Below are 22135 nucleotides of genomic sequence, written 5' to 3' on the forward strand. Positions count from 1 at the left end.
AATCAGAAATTATTAGACGAGATGAGTGTGAATGTAGCAGACAGACAAATTTAAAATTATAAATAAATAGAAATAATTTAAAAAATAATATTTGAAAAAAATGCACTTATTAATTTAAAATTTTTTTAAATGCGCATTTTTAAAAAATTTTATTTTATTAATTAGTTACTCTATTTATTTATAATTTTATATTTGTCTGTCTGCTACATTCACACTAATTATTTATTAATGATCATGAAGTTAAAACAGTTAATAATTTTTGGAGTTTTTTTTCAACAAATGACAAAAAAATAAAATCTAAAAATATGCACATGTAGAAAATTTAAAAAACTATAGGTGCAATTTTTTCCAATTTTTTTTTTTTTATAATTTATCATTTAAAAAAAAATCCAAAAATTAAGAGACTAGAGTCAGCTGACGTTTAATAATTTTTTGATTTTAAAAAAAATTTTTTAAAAAATTGCACCTATAGATTTTTTAACTTTCTACACATGCATTTTTTTTTTAAAATTAATTTGTCGAAAAAAATTCACAAATCGTTAATTGACTACTAAATTAATTTATTACTTTCATAAATATTAACCATAATCAATAACAATTATCATTTCACTGATGCTAATTTCTTATTGATGTGCGGTCCTAATTATTATTATTATTTCAATTAATTTTTTTATTAATTACCATTACTACAAATATTACTTTCTAAACAATTTATTTCTAAACCCAGTGCCAGCAAACTTGAGACTTGAGACATCAACAAAATCCAACCAATACCAATACCAATAACAATAATAATGTAACCAATGGCACAGTTTAACAAAAGTAGTATCGCTCCATACTAATGAAGCGTGACTAGACTTTTTTATAATATTATTATATTTTATTAAACTTAATAATTTTTATTACCGAGGACTATTTCGAAAATTATAATTTTTTAAATCCATACCGACATGTAACTGTATCAGCTTTCCAGTATTTGGTAAAAAAAGAAAAAAAGAATAATAGATACAAGTATCTCATCTAACGGTACCACTTGGAATAGATTTAAAAATATTATTCCAAGTTTTAGTATGCCAACCTTTTAAAAAACGCGGGATAAAAACTGATGATTTGCTTCCATGATTAAAGTTGTTCTTTTTCTGCACCTCATGCGTATGTATTTTTTTTATATTTCACGGCCTTTGTGTCTCAACAGCAACCAAGTAGTAGTAGTGCAAGTAATAATTGTCGTCGTCGTCGTCGTCGTCGTCGTCGTCATCATATGTATATATAATGCATATACATCAGAATAATGTCGTTGTTATTGATCCCTCTTCCTATTCATATCTCCATACCATTCTTTTATCTATTTATATTGTCTTTCCGTCAATCCTCAACTGACGAATCATCAATCATCACTATTATGTACGTGAAAACTCAAGCTATATACCTTTTGCGTTTTATTTTCGTTTTTTTTTTTTTATTATAATACAGGAGTTACTATTTCTTAATATGTATGATGTGTTTTTATTTTGGGGCTGGTACAGAAAAATAGTCAAGAAATTCGTTGACGGAAACCAAGTCAAGATTTTCTTGAGAAGAGAATTTTTCTTGGTCAGAGGAAATTTCTACTTTATTCGAGAAAATTGAGGTTTTTACAAAAATTTTTTTGAATCAAAAATAGGGGGAGGGGTGAAACGGGATGCCCTCAAAATTTTATTAGAAACAACTTTTTTTTTCAAATGAATCGTTTATTTGAGAAACCCCGTAAGTCATGTTTTTTACGAAATTGGGTATTTTTCATTTTTGGGTTCTTTGGATGTCCTTCTATAGAAATCAATCAAAATATGCATCAAATCAGCGTTTGAAAAAAAATTAACGGGGTGACAGCAATTTCATTTAATTGAGAAACCCCATAAGTCAATGACTCAAATAAACATATGCAGTTTTAGTTTTGCAGAAATCATTTTTTTTTTTTTTTTTTTTTTATTTAAAATTCGCGCTTTTTGGGAAATTAATTTCAAATGTTGTTTTATTGTTGACTGTTATATGACTAATTAAAATGTTTAAATTAATTATAATTTTTTGTAATTTCTGAGTTTCAGAGTTCAAATACATATTTAATACTTCATTTTATCAGTGTAATAAATGATTTGAGTGGAAACATTTAAAAAAACAATGATTTTATAACTTTTTTTTTCCGTTTGGTTGAGAAACCCCATAAGTCAATCAACTTTAAATAATTTTTTTAAGTAGTTTCAGTTAAAAAATTAAATTTTTCTTGTTGGAATCTTTTTCAGAGACGCTAACATTATTGTATTCAATCATTTATTTATTATTTTAATGTCAAGTTTTTCCAAAAAAATGTTTTTTGTGTTTCCTGAAAAATTTTGTTTTTTTGACTTAAGGGGTTTCTTAAATAAACGATTCAAATATTCCAAAATCTTTTGTAAATGTAATTGAGGATTATTTTGAATTTTTTTTATTAAACTTTTAAAAAATCGAGTGTCAGTCGAAAAATATTCGACTTTTATGATAAAAACTTCAATTTTTTTTCTTCCTTTGTATCCAATTATAAAAAAATTTAATTAAATCGAATCTATTTAGCATCCAGTTTTTTTTTATTTTTTTAGGGAGTTCCCCATTTTGCCCGCGAAAATCAAATTATTTATTTTTAACAGCAACTGAAAACTTTTTTTATTTACTTTGAATATCATAAAAAAAAAATTTTACGTATCTGAGTCTTCGAAAAAGTATTTCCTTAAGTACTCCGTTTTGCCCCCTTCTCCCCTATTTACTTCAGTCAATAATTTTTTTTTCTGTCTAATAATGAATCCTCTGTACTCTGCTGGATTTACGCGTCTCGTTTTTTCTCGATAGCTAAACTTTTTTTTCGCTTTCTATCCGCTGTCTGACTGTATGTCGCCGTGGATAAATAAGTAAATGTATCTATATATGTGCGTATATGTAATGTATATAAGTCAAGGGTCGGTCTGGCATGACAGTGGATAGACATGCCGAGTAAGCGGGATAGGATATTTTTGCGAACCAGATAGGAGGGGGTCACCGACCGTTACGTCATCGGAGACGAATAATCACCCAAGCAGGCGGTTGTCACAAACTCTAGCCCACTAAGACATAAAACTTACTCGTGAAAACCGGGTAAAAATATATTTTTTATAACTTAAATAATTTAACGATGAGAATATAAAGTTTGGTAATTGGTATTTGAAGTACATATATATATATAGAAAGGTATAAGAAAAAGATAAGACTGAGAGGAATTATAACGAGTGAGCAATAAAGTAAAATTGTACGGCAACGTTGCGACTTATAATCCATCAATCCTGGGTTTCGTGATCGGTACATCGACCTTTATTCGTGGAATTTCCCGGATACCCATCATGGGTTTTCAAGACGGGCTTCTGATTATCGATTGTCGTTCGTATCACAGGTGCGGGCTCTTCAATCACATTCTCTTTAAAAAAAACAACCACCGTCAAGCACCGCGAAAAAGCAGGTGCTATCAATGCTGTAGACTCTACCATATTACCTACATATATTTTTATATGCATACATATTTTATAATACTAATGTATGTATATAGTGATACCGAAAAAAAGAAATCCTTGACGAGATATAATCTGCGCATTAAATGTTCCTTCATTATTCATATTTTTTAATTAAGCTCTTTGAATTTTTAATATCTAATTAAATTTAACGACAATACGCAAGGAATTCATACATAAATAAATTAATTACTAAAAATTAATGATAAAAAAGTCATTAAAGAGGAATAGAAAAAAAAATGATACGCAAGATGTAGAGTTGAGCGGTTTAGAGAAATGCAATAAAGTAAACTATCGGGAACTCCATATGTGATGTCGGGGATTCATGAACAAGATCCACGTCTGATGCTCGGTGATAGGGCGAGGGCAACGCAGCACCAGGATGTGATCCGGCAACGCTGGATGCTCGTCTAACGGGGATGCTTTTAGATTTAGCGCTTGCGTGGTTCCCGCGTACCGCCGCGCAGTCATCTTGGCCACGTGCCTCAAAACTGGCGCTACTTTTTGACGCATATGCGCGCGCACCGGCTGCCATGTTGTGTTACTGTCGACCAATCGACGTTCCTGAGTTATTAGATTCCTACGCGCATCCTCGTCCCCTCCAGAGTCCCTGATTGGCTGTTACCCAGCTGTATCCATCGACGACGAGCTCCACTCTGCTGATGCTTTACTCGGTCTCGGTTCTCGGATATAATGCTGGGTCATTTCTGGTTTTTGCTTTTTCCCAACTTCCCACGCGGTGGCTTCGTCGATTCCCCGCATCCAACTAAACACTAAAGATCTAATTTCGAATGCCTCGAAACCCCGGTTTTATTTTCCTTTCTTCTTGCCCTCCTTCCCCCCACTCACTCCCTCACTGTGCCGCTTTTCTCCCATTCTCTTTCATTATTTCTTTCATTCGGTTACTACCGCAATATATATATACGTATACATTTTTTACTTTTTTTAATGTATCCAGAAAAAACAAAGCCCCAGAAGATGCTTTTCAGCACAAGGTTCAATAATAATCCATCTCCATCCTATTTATTCTTTTCCGACTCACCGCAATATCACAGAAAATTTTTAAAATCAAAATGGAGCAAATGAAAAAATAATACGTCAGCTTTTTTTTTTTTAGCTCAGCATAAGCATTCGATTTATATGAAAGAGCAGCAGCAATCCATTAAATATTTTTAGCTAGTTCACCTATCTAATCAATTTGCATTAAATTTTGAAATAATTTTATCGGCTTTCGTTGCCCGGGTCGACAGGTCACTTAAATGTGGAATCAATCTACACATATATGTATTAATAATAAGCTACTCTGTCTATCATTAAACTCTCACATTATAATCAGAAAATTATTTTAGATTATTGCTGTTGTATTGACTTGCGTTGGTATTGATGATGATATATGACGAGCCTCTATTCAATCGATACCTAATGTGCATACTTGTTAATACCAAACTTGGATACTGCATGACTTACACGTTAATGAAACTTTGGATCGCTAAATGTTAGCATTACGTGCGAGTTGGTAATAAGCTCGTTTCTTAACTCTTACAACTCTTAATAACCAAATAAAACTTTTATATATTATTATTTTTAGTCTGCAATAAATTTTCGGAGTGAACGTGGATTAAATCTGGAGTGAATGTGAAGAGGGTGACTAATTTTTTATTTAATCTTCGCGAAATGAAATTTACTTTGGTTCGGAGTGAAATTCACCCCTAAAGGGAGTTTATTTTGAAATTAATTCCGATTCGGAGTGAATGTGGATTGTAATGAAATCCAGGTTGCTCCAAAATCACTTCGATAAAAGAAACAAACTCCCTATTTAGTTCGTATGCGGAATGATTTTTCTTACTCCGAAACTCTGAGTGCCGGAGTAAATTTGAATTTAAATAAAATCAGTAATTACTCCGAAATTATTCCTAATTTTCCAGTATATTATTATTACAATGGAAAAAATTTTCGGAGTGAACGCGGATTAAATCCAGAGTGAATGGGAAGCGAGTGACTATTTATTTATTTAATCTTCGCGAAGTGAAATTTACTTCGAAGGGGAGTTTATTTTAATATTTAAACTCCGGGAAGTCTACGGTTTCCGTGGCGCCACCAAATGATCGCGAATTCTTGTAGAACTCGACGAAATAAGACTTTTTTTCGAATAGCTATAACTCCTTCAGAAATGGAGTAATTCAGACGTTTTTTTTATCAAAATTTTCATCTTTAAACACACTTTCCGGAAAAAAATACCAAAAATTGAAGATATTAAAATCTATGAAATATTTCCCTTTTTTGAAAAAATCGCATTTTTCCCGAAATCCATTTTTCTCAAAAACTAAGTGAGATATTGAAAAATTTTGTTCTTTAAGATAGTCTTATTTCGTCGAGTTCTACAAGAATTTGTGGTCATTTAGCAGCGCCACGGAAACCGTAGAATCCCCTAAACTCCGGTCCGGAGTAAAATTCACTCCGAAAAGGAGTTTATTTTAAGAATAAATTTCTGATTCGGAGTGAATTCAGATTTAAATAAAATCCAGATCACTCCGAAATCACTCCGCGAAAAAAATAAACTCCTTAATTAGTTCGTATGCGAAGTAATTTTTTTCTACTCCGGATTTCCGAGTGACGGAGTGAATTTGAATTTAAATAAAATCTGTACACTGTAAAAAAATTAGCGGAATGAATATGGAGCGGATGATTGTTTATTTATTTAATTCTCTCGGCGTGAAATTCACTCTGAAGGGGAGTTTAATTAAATATTTAAACTCCGGTTTGGAGCGAAATTAACTTCTAAGAAGTGTTTATTTAAATATTTAAACTCCAAATCGGAGTGAATGCAGATTGAACTAAAATCCAGATCACTCAGCTAAAAAATCAAACTCCCCATTTACTCCTTATGCGGAGTGATTTTTTCTCAAACTCTGGAACTCCGAGTGACGGAGTGAATTCGGATTTTATTTGAATCCGAATTCACTCCCAATTTTTTGCAGTTTATTATTAATATTATTAATGTCTACATATTACGCGATATTACTTTAATTTAAACCTTTTATAAATTCAACGGGTTAATATTAAAAAATAATCAATAAATTTTTTTTCCTCAACACAATTACCGACAAGTCAAATTAAATTAAATACTAATGAAGATTTGAATAATAAAATGTACGTCCCGTCATTCTGAGCGGATAAATTTGTAGACAATAATGCAGACGACGTTTGTAGCCAAAGATAATTGACGGTTTATATAAATAAAAAATGAAATTTCCTGAAGCATATCAGCCTCCAAATTTAACGACTACATTGTTCTGCGGATCAATGACCTTTGCGCAAATATATATTATATATATTTAACTTTCTAATCACAGGTGCTTTGCATGTGTCTAATTAACATCATCCGTGCTGATGATAGCTAATTTTAATTTATTTTTCGACAAAACTAACAGTACTATTGTCGCTGTAACACAAAAAATATTCGGGGCGTGGTGTGACCTTTAGACTATAAAGGTCACGCACCTGACAACACGTAAAAACACTGCACTAGGACAAAATACATTCATACATACACACATATATATCCAGTAAACGCTACCGGAATATCATTGACTGCCACAATGAATGAAAGTTGGTCACCTATTATATAAATTCCCCGTAAATAATTAATTACTTACTATGATTATTATTTAAAATTGTTAAGGATGGGTCAGGTTGGTGATACAACAGATGACTAATCATTAAATAATTGTTACAGGCCTACCCAAAATTACATAAACATCAAGAGCAGCAGTCCAGTGTCACCCCGAACAGTAGGCGTTGGTGGTTACGGAGGCCAGGGTACTACAAATACGCCGTCGTCTGGAGTGACTGTGGGTCCACCGGGTAGCGGAAGTGTTTCTGGTGTAACAGGAGTAGTCACCGGTTCTGCCGGCAGTAATTACGTCACCGTGCCAGTGCCCAATACACTTCGATATGTCCACCCTTATCCACCACCACCACCGCCACCGGCACCGTCCGCTCCCGTCAATCAAACGCCACCTCCACCGGGAGCTGCGGCCTACACCAGAGATCCCTACAGAAATACGACACCCAACGTATGTATAAATTTACTGGCCAGCCCATTATCCACCACCGCTAATGATGTTATTAAATGATACCTGAATTTACTTTTAATCACTTGAATTTATTTTTTATAAATTATTTATAAACTTTAAATGTTGATTAATTGAAATTTATTTTAAAATACTGTCTGGGAGATAAATAAATCAATATCGTTTATTCTTCATGTCATTATTAATCAAATTTAATGGTAACTCTATGTTAATTTTTGTGCCATTAAATTGTAATGCTCGTAATTATTAATCGAATATTTTATTTTGTCGTTAACGAGAAAAGAAAAAAATTTTAATGACACTAAAGTTGGCGGACAACAGACAATTTCTAAAATTTTTTAAACAAAAAAATTAAAAAATGGGATTGTAGAAAATTCTAAAATCAGTACATGCATTTTTTTTATTATATCAATTTAATTGTTTAATTTTTTTATATGTAATTCAAAAATTGTCTTGTCTGCTACATTTACACTCATAAAATTTTATTTACTTTCTTAAAAATTTTGTTACTTCATGTTAAATAATAATATATTCCAGATAGTAATTAAAATACTTGAGGTTTTTATATTTATATTTTTATTTCTTGTTTTTAAATTAAGGGGAATGTACTTGAATGACCGCGAGACGTATAAAAAAATTTAAATCGTTGCGACAATTGTGCGTAAGACCAAGTTACTGTTAATAGACACAGACATAACTTTGGATAAAAAAAAGTGGGAATAACATTTGCGTGGGTGGTTGACTACAAGTGAAAGTTGTATTTTCTTGTGTGGCTATCCATCCTATCCCTCATATAATGTACACTCAACTCGCTCCACTTGGTCACATTGTTGTTGTGGCTTCCTCTCCCCTCCATTGATCGTGCTAGCGGTTTTGGAATCGCGCAAACTCTTACTCTTCAGGAATCCACATCGATGCATCCAACTTTATTTTATATCCGAAAATAAAATTTAAAAAAATATAAATCCGGTTAAACATGTTTTTTATCAAGACAATTTACATCTTATCCCGTTATGTCTTGAGTTACTAAATATATAGATCGTAGATTTTGCTAGAGGAAAAAAGTTTAAATTAAAGGACGAAGGGACATCTAATTGATGGTATTTTGCCTCGAGTTTTAAAAATAATTTTTGCCATTCCTTTTGGTCCCGGTCTCCTGCGTCCTATTACAGTCCAAGAGTAGTTAAAAAAAAAAAAAAAAAAAAAAAAAATATATATATATATATATATATATAATATGAAGACTAGGGTGACCCAAAAAAATCGATTTTTTTTTGTTTTCGAGTCTCATATGAAAATTTGTTGATTTAAAATATTTTCAAAACCCTCAGGAAATTCTCGATAAAAAATTTTTAAGAGGTCGCTCACAAATTTTGAAAATTCCGAAATGAATTCGGATTTTTTTTCTAATTTTTTTCTTACGGCAGCAATAGTTTATATTTGTAAAATAATGAATATGCTGAAAATTTTAGCCCGAAATTTAAATAATTAAACGTCGCTCAAGAATTTTGAATGTTTCGAGTGCTGTCTTTTGGACGTTTTCGAGCGACCCTTTAATATTAATATTAAAGCATCTCAATTTTTTCACCATCAATTTATATCACAACGAATAAAAATAGAACCCGAGACAGAAAAAATTAGTTATTTACATACTTTTTATTTTTTTATTCAATTTTTAGGTTTTTTTTGTTATTCAAATCTTACCCAATTTTATTGTTTAAGACTGTCCAGTATATTTTCGGTTATGCAAAAGTTGTATTTTAGTGAAATCATAATAATTGAGTTATAAAAAAATACAAAAATTATTTTAAAGTATTCGCTACTTATGAGTTAATATTCAAAATTCTTGAGCGGCGTTTAAAAATCTATATTTTGAGCTAAAATTTTCAGCATGGCATTGATTTTACATATAGAAAATATTTCTGCCGAGAAAGAAAAAATTAAAAAAAAAATTCCGAATTTCAATCATTTTTGGAATTTCCGAATTTCTCCAGCGACCCCTTAAATTGTTTATCGAGCTGATTATTGGAGAGGGTTCTTAAAACATGTGAAACGAACAAATTTTCAGATGAGACTCGAAAACAAAAAAAATCAGGTTTTTTGGGTCCCCCTAATGAAGACCTATCGCGTGATTAACGAAATTCCAGTTCGCAATTCACACGAAAGTAACGTTCAATTATGTACGATTATCATTATTGTACTTGTCTTTCAAAGCGAATTCTGCTATTGAAAAAATAAACTAAAAAAAAATAAATAAATATCCAACGATATAATTTGACGGTCGCGTGATAAAGACAAGTTGAGAATATAGTCTGGTATGTCTTGTTTTGCCGATTATTACTACCGTTTGATCGTTATTCGCGACTCCTCCTGCTCGTTGTTCCCCAGATGTCTGATTAAAATAATGCAGCGTCGAAAAAAGTACAAAAAAACTTTAAGCATTAAAAAAAATATATATATTTCCAGTTAGTAATAAAATAACAGACAGCAGAAGTAATTTGAGAATAATGTATTTTTTTATTTGTCTGTAGGTATCTGAGAGGGTGGCAATAAGCGTGAGCAGCAGTCCAGTGTCCCAGGTTGGGGTAGGGGGTGTCGGTGTCGGAGGGAATGAGTACGCCCTCAACAGTCGGGGTGATCGCCCACGAATATCTCTGCTTCCACCTGCCTCGGGGAATCCAACTACTCAGCTGACTCCTGGTCCCGAGTATATGATCAGTACGAGGAATAATAATCCACGGAATTTGATGCCCATGCAGCAATCAGCTGACCAGTACACCAACAAAGCTGTCGAAATGGCGTCACTCCAAGATGCTCCACCTTTTAAAAAAATACGTCTAGGACAGCCGCAGTCTCAGCTTATGTGTCAGACTATTCCATCAGCTGAAACTTGCATAAAACAAGATCATATTCAGCTTCCTCAGCCACTTAGGATAGATACTCGGGTGGGTTTACGTCTATTCTAATTATAATCAATATAATTTCTTATTAATTATTCATGTACCTGAAGATCCGAACATTTTTCGCGCGATGAAAAAAATAATTTAAAGTAAAATTCTACTGAATGACTGAATTTCTGAAATGTTTCACATATAGATATTGGAATGTCAGTCGAAAATTTTAGACTACCTCCCACTTCCGGAATTAGCTCCTAAGCAGTCGAATTACATAAATTTTTATGATCCTGAAGTTAGCAGACAATTAACAATTTTCGAATTTTTTTTTCAACAAATGAATTACAAAAAAAAAAAAATACTAAAACTATGCACTTGTAGAAAATTAAAATAATTAATGCACCTGAATATCGGAACGTTTTTCACTCAACGAAAATGAAAAAAATTTATGTAATTTTACTGGTTAAAAGTAACTTAAGAGGTAATTGGGGCCGGTTGCAATTTACGGTTGACATACTAGTACTTATACAAAACATTTCCAAAATCTAGATCCAGTAGATTCTTTACTTTTCATTTTGTTTTTTTTTTATTTTCGTTCCCCGAAAACGTTCCAATCTTCAGATACATAATAACTATGGGTGCAATTTTTGAATTTTTTTTTTCAAATTTATCGTTTTTTAAAATCCAAAAATTATTAGACGTTGGCTAATTTCAGTATCCAATTTTTTAATTTTCGTTGCGCGAAAATCGTTTCGATCTTCAGGTTCATATTCAAATGAAAATTTTTTTTTTAAATTTTATTTGAGATTTTTTTGAAATTGAGATTATTTACGCTAGATAAAATTTTTTGAATTTTATACTCCGACTGCTGAGCAAATGGCAGTCGGTATTTCAGTTTAATTTCAACCCTCGCTTATCGGTTCTCGACTAGACCAACCCTTATTGAGTTCTGTTTTATCAACATAATGATACTGGTGATTTGCTGGTGATAACATTCTGTTAATCATTAGCCGATACATTACTTAACTCGTTATATTTTTTATTTACAATTAATATATGATAATATTATTGCCCAATGCAGCCTTCGGCAGGTGCGTATACTCCACAAACGGAAGCAATATCACCAACGTTACCAGAGCCAAGTAATCAAGAAGATGTTCAGTTTCGAAGTACCAAGGACGATTTGCTTCAGCAGATAGCTAAAGTTGATCGTGAAATAGCTAAAAGAGAAAGTCAAATTTTGATGCTGAGGAAAAAATTAAAAGAACTCGAAGAAGCTGCAAACAAACCCTTGGATACCAGTGGTCTCAAACGACCAGTTGAAGAACAGTTGCAACCAAAACACCAGTCATTGGCCCAAAAAATTTATGCTGAAAATAGGGTAAATTTAATTTTTTTTAAATAATTTAAAATTATTAAATTACCGTTAAATATTTTTAAAATTATTTTAGAAAAAGGCGGAAGAGGCGCATCGACTGTTAGATAAATTAGGACCTGAAGTAAGGCTGCCACTTTACAATCAGCCGTCTGATACTAAAATTTATCAGGAAAATAAAACGAAGCACCAATCGTGTATGAAAGCACGATTGGTCGCGATGTTACGAAAAGAACACTGCGAGCGTGCAGCTCTTCAACGTCAGCAGTCACAGACTTATGCCGTTCTCGTTCAAGAATGGCATCGCAAGATCGACAGAATAGAGGGCACACAGAAAAAAAAATCAAGGGACACTAAAAATCGTGAGTTTTTCGAAAAGGTATTTCCTGAACTGCGTAAACAGAGAGAAGACAAAGAAAGGTTCAACAGGGTTGGCGCGCGCATTAAAAGCGAAGCCGATCTTGAAGAAATAATGGACGGTCTTCAGGAGCAAGAGGTATATCATCATTATTATTACATCTTTTTTTTTTAATTGTCAACTCTAACAGTCGAAATAAAAATATTTTTTAAAAACAAATTTAACGAGGGGAAGAAATAATCACCGATTGATACGAATTGGAGTTTAATGAGCGAGGCAAAAAAAAAAATAAAGTAAAGATATTTCTATCTCAAGGTGATTAATTGGGAGAAGTGAAGAGAAAGAGGCACGTTACTGAACTTCTACGCGATAATGTCGTCAATGTGTATCTTCTATCCTATTTATCCTGATCCCTGGTACTATTTTATTCCTCTATATTTTTTATCCTACTAACAATTCGCTTTAATACTATCAAATATTTTTACTACTTACATCTAACACTATAATTACTGGCTTAACTCGTTTAAATAATTCCTGCTTTTTATTATTACTATTATTATTATTATTGCTTGTACAAATATTTTCGTGTAAGCAATAGCTTGTTAACAAAATAAAAATGGCTTTTAATTAACTCAGCTTAATACTTTATATAAATTTAAAATATTAAATAATTAATCCACCGTGTGAAGTTTTGTTGCTTACTAAACACAAAGTATATTTTTGTAAACTTTTAAATGCAAAAGCTTTTATTGGTTAAATACTTGTTGCTAGTTAACTGCAATTAGTTAAAAATTAATGAAATAAAAGTTATTAAATGAAAAAAAGTAACAATAATTATTTGACTCCGGACAAAATGAAAGTTTTTTGTCCACTGGTCTTCTACTAGTCGATGGATCAGACACAAGATAACTGCACAGCTGGATTGTCTCATGGAGTTGGAAATTATTCATGAATGGATTCATAAATGGATTTTAATTTTATAAATAATATTGCATTTTATTAATAATTAATTAATAATTAATAATAATAATAGTAATATTAAAAGTCAGTGCAACTTTCAGTAGTTTCTCTAGTTATTTAAAACCAAAGTATCGCGATTTTATTTATTTTTCTCTTAGTTGACTATATAGATTATTATTTAGTTCTGTTGACAATTATTCTAACTTACGGATGCTTCATGGAAGATTCTTTACCTATTACTGATTTCCCAGGAAGAAGTATCAGCCGAGTTTAAAAATGCCATTATTGCCCGTCAGGTTAGTAACGTGCTATTCTTCTTTTCACTAAAATATCATCTCTATATCTGTTATGGACAAAATATAACAGTCGTTATTATAAAAATATTTTATAAATAAATAATTAAATTTATTGTATTGTAATTTTTAATTATGGGAACCTCGAAATTGTATAAATCTTTAGATAAATCGATTATATATTTATACTTATAAGGGGCATCATTTAACACCATTATTAACAACGATAAGCAATTATTACTAATGTTTGCTCGAAAATGGGTACTTGCAGATGGAGGATAAGAAGATGCGTTCGTATGCAGTGATACCGCCGTTGTTGCTGGACAAGAAGCAACGGAGAATAGCATTTCAAAACCGTAATGGGCTGCTTCAACCGGAAGAGCTTGAGGCACTTCACAGCGAACGGAAGCTCATAAATGTATGGAGTCCTGAAGAGCATGAGCTTTTCAAAGAAAAATATCTTCAACATCCAAAGAATTTTGGAATGATAGCTCAATCTCTTGAGCATAAATCTGTTTCTGACTGTGTGCATCATTACTACCTCACTAAAAAAGCGGAAAATTATAAACAATTGTTGCGTAAATCACGACAACGGACTCGTAGTTCGCGAAATAATCCTAACAATAAGGTACAGTATTAATAATTTTATATTTATTTATCCAGAAAAATGAATTTCTTGGTGCAAAAAATTTTTATTCGCCTACATGGAAAGAAATAGATGGTACTGGTTATTATTCTGCGCAATAATCGACGAAAAATATGGAGCAAATTACATTTTAATATGACTGATTGATATTAGAACAGGAGTAAGTCATTGCTTAGTCATTAACACGTACTATTACTTTTTAAACAGTAACCAGTGCGTGCTACACAGTAAATTAAACATATGACTGGTTACTGTTAGAATAGTCGTCGTTCATAGTTCAAGAATATATAAACCTTTCAACACAGCTCTTGTTGCTGTATAGAATCAGAGAGCTCACTATTTACCCTGATAGCCACACTCTAAATATAATTGCTTAGCAAGTTCTGCATTGAAGCATCTACAGCTAACTTAATGACAAGTTTCTGGTAAGCCTCGGCTGGATAATACTTGCGTGCAAATTGATGCAAATCTACTGCCGTCATCTGAATGTAATTTGACAAAAAAACTAGCCGTCAATTTGAAGTGAAACTTTCAACCAACTTAACGTCATTCTCTGACAGTAACACTTGTAGTCAAATTTTGAATTCAAGTTACAGACAATTTACTATCAACTTAAAGGAAGCTGCTTGCTCTCCAACACTTTCCTTTAAGTTGCCTTCAGAATACGACTGTAGCTTAGTTAACTTACGGTTCAGGTGGCTATCAGGGTAGTGACAGGAACGGTTATTTATATCTCGTAGATTTTATTAACCTCCAGAACAGTACTCAGTCCTATTCTGACGTGAACTATTACTAAATTCATATGTGTCTTTACTATTCTTGACACTTCAGACACACATAAAGTTAATAACCGTTCATGAAAACTACGAGATCTAAGTAACCATTCCTGTCACTAAATAGTAAGCTCTCGGATTCTATACAGCAACAAGAGCTGTGTTGAGAGGTTTGTATACTCTTGAACTATGAATGACGACTATTATAACAGTAACCAGTCATATGTTTCATGTACTGCACAGCATTGGTTATTATTTAAAAAGTAATAGTACGTGTTAAGCAATGACTTACTCCTGTTCTAATATCAATCAGTCATATTAAAATGTATGTATGTATCAGAAGTTGCAGTGTATAGCCTTTTTGGCCCTGTACACTTTTGCCTTTTATCTCGCAAACTGCTTACTTCTTTCTTCTGCCTTCATTGTGCGGTTGAGACGAAGCTCTAGTGATCGATAAAATTCCCATTTTATCGATCACTAGATTTTCATCCTGCGTGTAACATTCAGAGACCTCCGTTCGAGCCCGACGCGTGGCTAAGCGGTCACCAACAAAGTAGCAATCATGCTCGATGCTGTTTAACTTTGGTGATCGCCCGAGCCACACGCGTGCTAACCGACTGCCTCTGCCGCCCTTGTCATATTAAAATTTATTTTTCTCTATATTTTTCGTCGATTACTGCGCAAAACAGTAACTAGTAGTATCTATTTCTTTCCGTGCAAAAAAAAATTTTACTTACCCTAAGAAATTTTTTGTATTATGAATTGCAAATGAAAATTTTCCTGAGCCAAGCAAAAACTTCTAAGTCCTAAGGAAATTTTTGTCTTCAGTTCATAATAAAAATTTTTTTTTGCGCCGATAAATTCTTATTTTCTGTATATAATTATGAAAATTATTTAATTATAATAAATTTTATTTTATTTAATTGCAGGTTAACAATAGTAATTCTAGCATTGGAACAATAGATATATTAACGACAGGTGTAACGACAAGACTGCAGCGTGAGCAGCAACAGAAGACCCAAGAAAACCCACAAAACGCAGCGGCAACGTCGACAACAACCTCGACGACGTCAACAACGACAACGACTACCTCTTCGAGTTCTTTGACAACAAATACCACGACAAGTACATCATCTTCCACTACAACCGTCAGTTCGTCACTTCCAACAACAACGAGCTCTACTACCAGCACCACCAGCAGCAATACTGGCACCACCTCCTCGACGAGTGAGTCTCCCTCAATCGTCACAACTACCGTCACGTCCGTCCAGAGTTCTACGACCTCGACAACCAGTGTACTGACGACCTCGTCGACCTCAAACGCTAAAGATGCGAGAGAAGCCAACAAGGAAAATAACAAAAATGATACCAAGGATTCAATTGTTAAGGAAATTAAAAAAGAAATGAAAGAAGAATCCGCTGATATCACAACCAAGGATTTGAAATTAACGTAAGTGATTTATTTTTCACTCAATATTTTTAATAACAATAATTTTTGTTTGCACAACCTATCAAAATTATAATAAATTTAATTTTATTAATAAAAATACTCATCCAGACGGAACTAAGTCGGTGTCCAAACAATTTCAGTTCCCTTGTATTCGCATGCTCGTCACAGCTACTCCCCGATATTCACTCACCGATAGCTTTACAAACCTCGATATTGAATTAAAAAATTGTTTGTTTTAAAAAAAAGAAAAAGGGTTAATTTAATATTTCAGCGACTTTATTTTTCCGCGAATGTTATTATAAGTTAATAGACAAACGGTTTGAATGGTGATTTGAATGAAGAAGAGAACCAATCAAGAGGTCGGTTATTATAAAATAGTAATAATGCTAATCAATAGAGTTAACTGTTAGCGATGGGGATTGTTTGCACAGCAATCCATTCGTTGTTCATCATCTTAATTGATCCGAGCTTCGCAGATTTCATTGTCGTACGAGTCACTATGTGAATTTAATTAATATCATATCATATTCTAAATGCAAACTACTCGATCTATGTATTTTTCTTTAGTTTTTTATTTCTTTTTAAAACAAAATATTATTTGCATAAAATTAGAGAAAAAGGGGAGAGGCGGCTCCCTTTAAAAAAATCTTTAAATTGAAAGAAAAAATCCGGGAAAAAAAAATTGATTCAAAATTTTATTTTGGAAAAAATAGAAATATTTATAGTCTACTATTCAATGATTCAATTTTTCAGCAATTAATATAAATGATATTTTTTTTACAAATATAAATATTTATAAAAATCAGAAACTCAAATATGGGGAAGAAAATGATTTGAAAAATTTTTACTATCGGAGTGAATCAAATTTAACCTAGTAGATTATTTTGCTTTAATAAATAATTTTGTTCTGATAAAATAAAAAAATCTTGTAAAATTAATTTTGTTTTCAATTTTAAAAAGGGCGATCATGCACTTGAAAAAAATTTTATTTGCATAAAATTAGGGAAGAAGGAACAAGTTGGTTTCTTTTCAAAAAATCTTTAAATTGAAAAAAGAAAAAAAATTATGTGAAAAAAAAAAAAGTTTATTCAAATTTTTATTTTGCAAAAAATAGAAATATTTATAGTCTGCTATTTAATGATTCAATTCACCAGCAATTAATATAAATTATATTTTTTTATATATAAGGTAAGAGACCCAGTACCCGATCAGGGAACTAGTACCCGATTACTCATGAATTTGTATATCTATATTTATTAAATTCTACTAAATATCGATATACAAATACATGGAGTGATCGGATACTAGTCCCCTGATCAAGTACTAGGTCTTTTAACCTTACAAATATGTATAAAAAATAATACTGAAGTTGGCCGACGTCTAATAATTTCTGGATTTTTTTTTTCAACACAATAAGTTATAAAAAAAAAGATTTGAAAAAATAGCACCTACAGTTGTTTTAATTTTCTACGTGTGCATATTTTTAGTTCTGTTTTTTTTATAATTGATTTGTTGAAAAAAAAAAATATGAAAATTGTTAATCGTCTGTTAACTTCAGGATCCTCTTCTAAAAAGTTGATGACCGGATGTCGTATCGTTTTACGTCACTTCTGTGACTATTTTATTCGGTTGTCGATTGGTCGATTGAGATAGTGGCGGGATTTTTTAAAGAATGAAGGCGAGCGAAGCGAGCATGTTGTGTCTAGTCATGTATAAAAATCATAAACTCAAAAATAAGAAAGAAAATAATTTCAAATATTTTTATTATCGGAGTAAACCAAATTTAACCCAGCAGATTATTTTGCTTTAATGATCAATTTTGTTCCGACAAAATTAAAAAATTCTTGAAAAATAAATTTTATTTTCAATTTTAAAGATGCCCATCATGCCCCCTTTTTTAAAATTTTCTAAACCTATCAAAAATGTATTTTTTATTCAATCGTGATAAAACGCCGACTAGTTTGATAACAAAATCCCAAGGGACCGTCTCGACCCTTGTTCCTTAAATCGTCAATTAAATTAAAAATCACAACAAAAACTCAGTTGCTATAAATTAAATTTTTACCTTCACCTATAAACATAATTGACAAGATATTTAATTGATAACAAATATTGGTTTTACAGATCGGAAAACGCAAGTGGATTTTCGTCAGCTGGGCCCAATGAAGTATCAATGCAAACACCCGATGCAAAGGAAAAAAAGAAAACTGGAAGCACGACGACGAGTAACGTCAGTGGATCTGCTGGTAACCGATCTAAAGACAAGAAGAAAGAAAATAATCACGCGACACCCATGGAAACCAGCGACGAGGAAGCGCAAAACATCGAGTCCATCGGTAAGTACATTTTATTTATTTATTTAATTGAATAATAATAATAATTAATTGATAGTATATTTAATTATTTTCGCATGAGGTATAAATTTTGTAAACTACCTTTGTCTCGATAATTATTCGATGTTATTACATTAATTACATCAACTACAAAATGGATATTGAATGATGATACATTAGATATAATTAATATTATCGGTTATCTCACGAATGAATCATCGTATAATATATAGATGTATTGTAGTAAAACCATAGCCTAAAGCGTACCTACAATTTTATTATGCATTTCAAATGTTTAACTGTTTGCTTAACATCAATCAATAATAATAATTACCGACACAAATTTGTTTTATTGTTGTATTGATTCTAAAGTAGCCGGTGATAAAAATTCATAAACTCTTTTATTTTATCTCTACTCTCATTATTATTATTAACTTTTTTATTTTATTTTATTAATACACATACATTTACATTTATAATAATTACGGAGATTTAAATGGCCTTAATTTTAAAAAACAATTTTTTTTTAACAATTTTTTTAAGCTTATAAATTAAAATTTTATTTATCTAATTAATTAGCTTACAATTTATATTTAAGTTTGTGTTGAACAACCGGCAGCTTCGTTAGCCGCATTATCTTCATTTTCGGAATTTAAAATTTCGGTTGTCGAGTGACAGAGTTTTTTGTGCTTATGAACAAAATAGTAACTCGGAAATTTACTTCCGCATATTTTACAAGGGTAATATTGAACATTTAAATCAAGAAGTCTCACTTCCCGTCTTCTTTTATTTTCCGGTCGTTGATTCCCAACCTCCTCAGTACCCGTAGGCAAAAGATGTCTTCTTGCGTGTTTTTTGTAACAGTAATGCGATTTGAAAGTATGACGACAGTATTCACAAGTATAATTTCCGCCACCAGTTTCACTAGATCCTACACTAGACTCATCGAATTCCGATCTCCTGTTGGGTCTTCCGTTTTCGTCATTCTCACAAATTATTTCAGATTCCGCCGAGGAACTGGCACTATTTGTCTGAGACACTCGTTGTCGTTGATTACTAGCACTATTATTATTTTCCACTTGATTACTACTGAGTCCATTGTCTGGTTTCGTATAATTTTCATTCAAAACACGATGAAATTTAACTGGACCGTCGCAACACGCGATGTCGAGCACAACTCCACTGGCACTACTTGTCGTCGGTAACTCGCTACTGGATATCGAACTTCTTCCACTTGATTTATTTTGCGTTAAAGTGTCGATATTTATTATTGATATTTTTTCACTACCCGGCGAAGAATTTAAAGTTCTGTAAGATTGACTGAACTCTTGATCTTTTTTCGTTGTTTTTTCATCCTGTTTACTGTTAACCCGCAAACATCCTTTTGAATCTTTTAATTTCGATGTCGAAACGATATTTACTGGACTGTCTGATCTTTCACTGTACTTTTGAGTCCTATCTGGTGTATAGGTTGAGGATGACGGCTCTGGAGAGTTGACTCTAAAAAAAAAAAATAATAAACAATTAATATGATCAAATTTATAACAATTAATCCAACTGACCTATAAGTCGTTGAAGTTTCGTGAATAGTTCCCGGGGAATTTTGAAGCACGGGAATTCGCGGTGGCAACTGCAAAGCTGGTAAAAGAGAAAACCCGACGGTTCCTGATGAATATAAACTAGACTGAGGCCAGCAAACAGATGGACCAACTAGTCTATTGGCGACTGGTCTAAGAATTGTAGAACTTGGACTCGTAGCTTGCGGTAAAGGTGGTGGTGGAGCTGGACTACGAAGTCTTAGAAGCGCAGCGCGACACTGCTCAAGAGCTCCGGGCATGTGGAGCAAATGGGTCGCTAACAATACGCTGTAGATGTTCTCCAAAGTAACTTCTAAACGTCCAGTGTACATGTAATTCAACAATGGAGCGAATGCTTCACCACCTAATTAATTAATTATACAAATTTATGGGTTTAACAATTAACATATTGGTCATAATTATATGAATGCAGATAATATTTACCAACAGACGAAACCGAAATAGATGTTATTGGATTTGGTGAATCTCCAGTGACACGGGATGAGCCAGAGGTTGCTGTAGTTGAGAGCAAAGCTTTTAAATATCCACTGTGTGCTGCCAAAACACCGCGATGAGCAACAAATTGATGCTCGCCGTCATTTCCAACTCTTACGACCGTGTCTGGGGGGGAAAGTGTTTCAAGATGGGAATAATTTTCTTCACCGAACCAAGCTCTGTACAAACTATACATCTTAATATTTATTTGAATATAATTTTTTAAACTTTATTTAACACATTTTTTAAAATTCACTTTTGATTGAACTGATACTCGACTTAATTATACGAGAATTGACAGATGAATTTTAACTGAGTAACTATTGGATTGGTGGAAGATAAAATTAATATAAAGAACTTGAGCTTGTAATCAAGCAGGTCGCGATCGTGATTTGAACGCCGGTAGCTGGGACGTGCAAAAGCAGTTTGCGAAATACCCCACCAGCATCGCAACCCTCAAGTATATGTGCGGGGTAAGAACCGCCCCCGTTGAGCGCAGATTGGCCGTTGCCGTGACACGTGTACAAGACTCGCGTTCCACGACCGCGCGATAATATTCCGCTAATGTTTAATTTTTATATTTATTCTCTTTTAAAGTTTATTTTAATAACTAATATACTATCCCAATCCGTTTTTAAACTCATCAATTATTTTTCATTATAAATATAATTATTTAAAATTATTTAAATCTTTTTAATTAATTTGAAATCATCAGATTCCTCTGTCTGTCTGTCTGTTTGCTTTTATTCTCTATAACCTTTTGCATAATGTTTGAATAATATTATTCATAATTTGTACACATGTGTACATTTAATATGAATGCTTGTTATTTAAATCATGTCTCAATTTAAAAGGAAATTCGCAAACATTAAAATTTTTTCTTTATTTTCTTATAACCAAAAAAAATCAGCCAATTTATTTTACAAATTTATGATTCTACAGTGAAAAAAAAATTAACTTTTGTAAAAATAATATTTTTTTAAGAGTTCCATGACAACTGATCCACGACAATTGATCCTATAGACTAGACCCAACTGACAACTGATTATCTAATTCATCAGATTTTCCCGCGTCGAAATTTAAATCGTAGATTGAATGTACTAGACGTACTTGAGGTACGAAAACGCAATTAAAATTTATCTAATCGTAGACAAAACCTTTCAAAACTTGCAATAAAAAAATTAAACTATATAAGAAATATTTCATTGCCAAAAAAATATATCTAGTAGTCAGAAGACGAGAAATAAAAATTTTCAGCAGCTTTTGAGCCTTGCGGAAGATGGCTCGTGAGCTAGTTTGTATAAAGTCTAGAGTTATCTCTTGTAAGGCCCCAAAATAA

At 32.2% G+C, this 22135-nt stretch overlaps 2 protein-coding genes across 11 annotated transcripts in view; one reads left to right on the top strand and one right to left on the bottom strand.

The window, feature by feature from the left end:
- Positions 1-22135, top strand: part of LOC130677334 (uncharacterized) — a 74657-nt gene that overhangs the window by 33759 nt on the left and 18763 nt on the right. For 9 of the 10 annotated variants that reach the window (XM_057484058.1, XM_057484059.1, XM_057484057.1 and 6 more), the window contains 8 exons: positions 7285-7624; positions 10174-10587; positions 11618-11917; positions 11988-12407; positions 13481-13525; positions 13794-14150; positions 15871-16391; positions 18516-18727. In XM_057484058.1, the coding sequence (XP_057340041.1) occupies positions 7285-7624; positions 10174-10587; positions 11618-11917; positions 11988-12407; positions 13481-13525; positions 13794-14150; positions 15871-16391; positions 18516-18727 (2609 nt within the window). The remainder of the gene's footprint in view (positions 1-7284; positions 7625-10173; positions 10588-11617; positions 11918-11987; positions 12408-13480; positions 13526-13793; positions 14151-15870; positions 16392-18515; positions 18728-22135) is intronic. The other variant, XM_057484064.1, reaches the window with a different exon arrangement.
- On the bottom strand, positions 19141-21234 carry LOC130677337 (zinc finger and BTB domain-containing protein 47). Its single transcript, XM_057484071.1, has 3 exons — positions 20746-21234; positions 20287-20665; positions 19141-20224 (listed from the first exon to the last, which is right to left on the bottom strand). Exons 1-3 carry the CDS (start codon positions 20990-20992, stop codon positions 19318-19320), a joined length of 1533 nt encoding a protein of 510 aa, XP_057340054.1. The 5' UTR covers positions 20993-21234; the 3' UTR covers positions 19141-19317.

The sequence above is a fragment of the Microplitis mediator genome, chromosome 11 (assembly GCF_029852145.1).
Source record: "Microplitis mediator isolate UGA2020A chromosome 11, iyMicMedi2.1, whole genome shotgun sequence".
NCBI classification, from domain to species: Eukaryota; Metazoa; Arthropoda; class Insecta; order Hymenoptera; family Braconidae; genus Microplitis; species Microplitis mediator.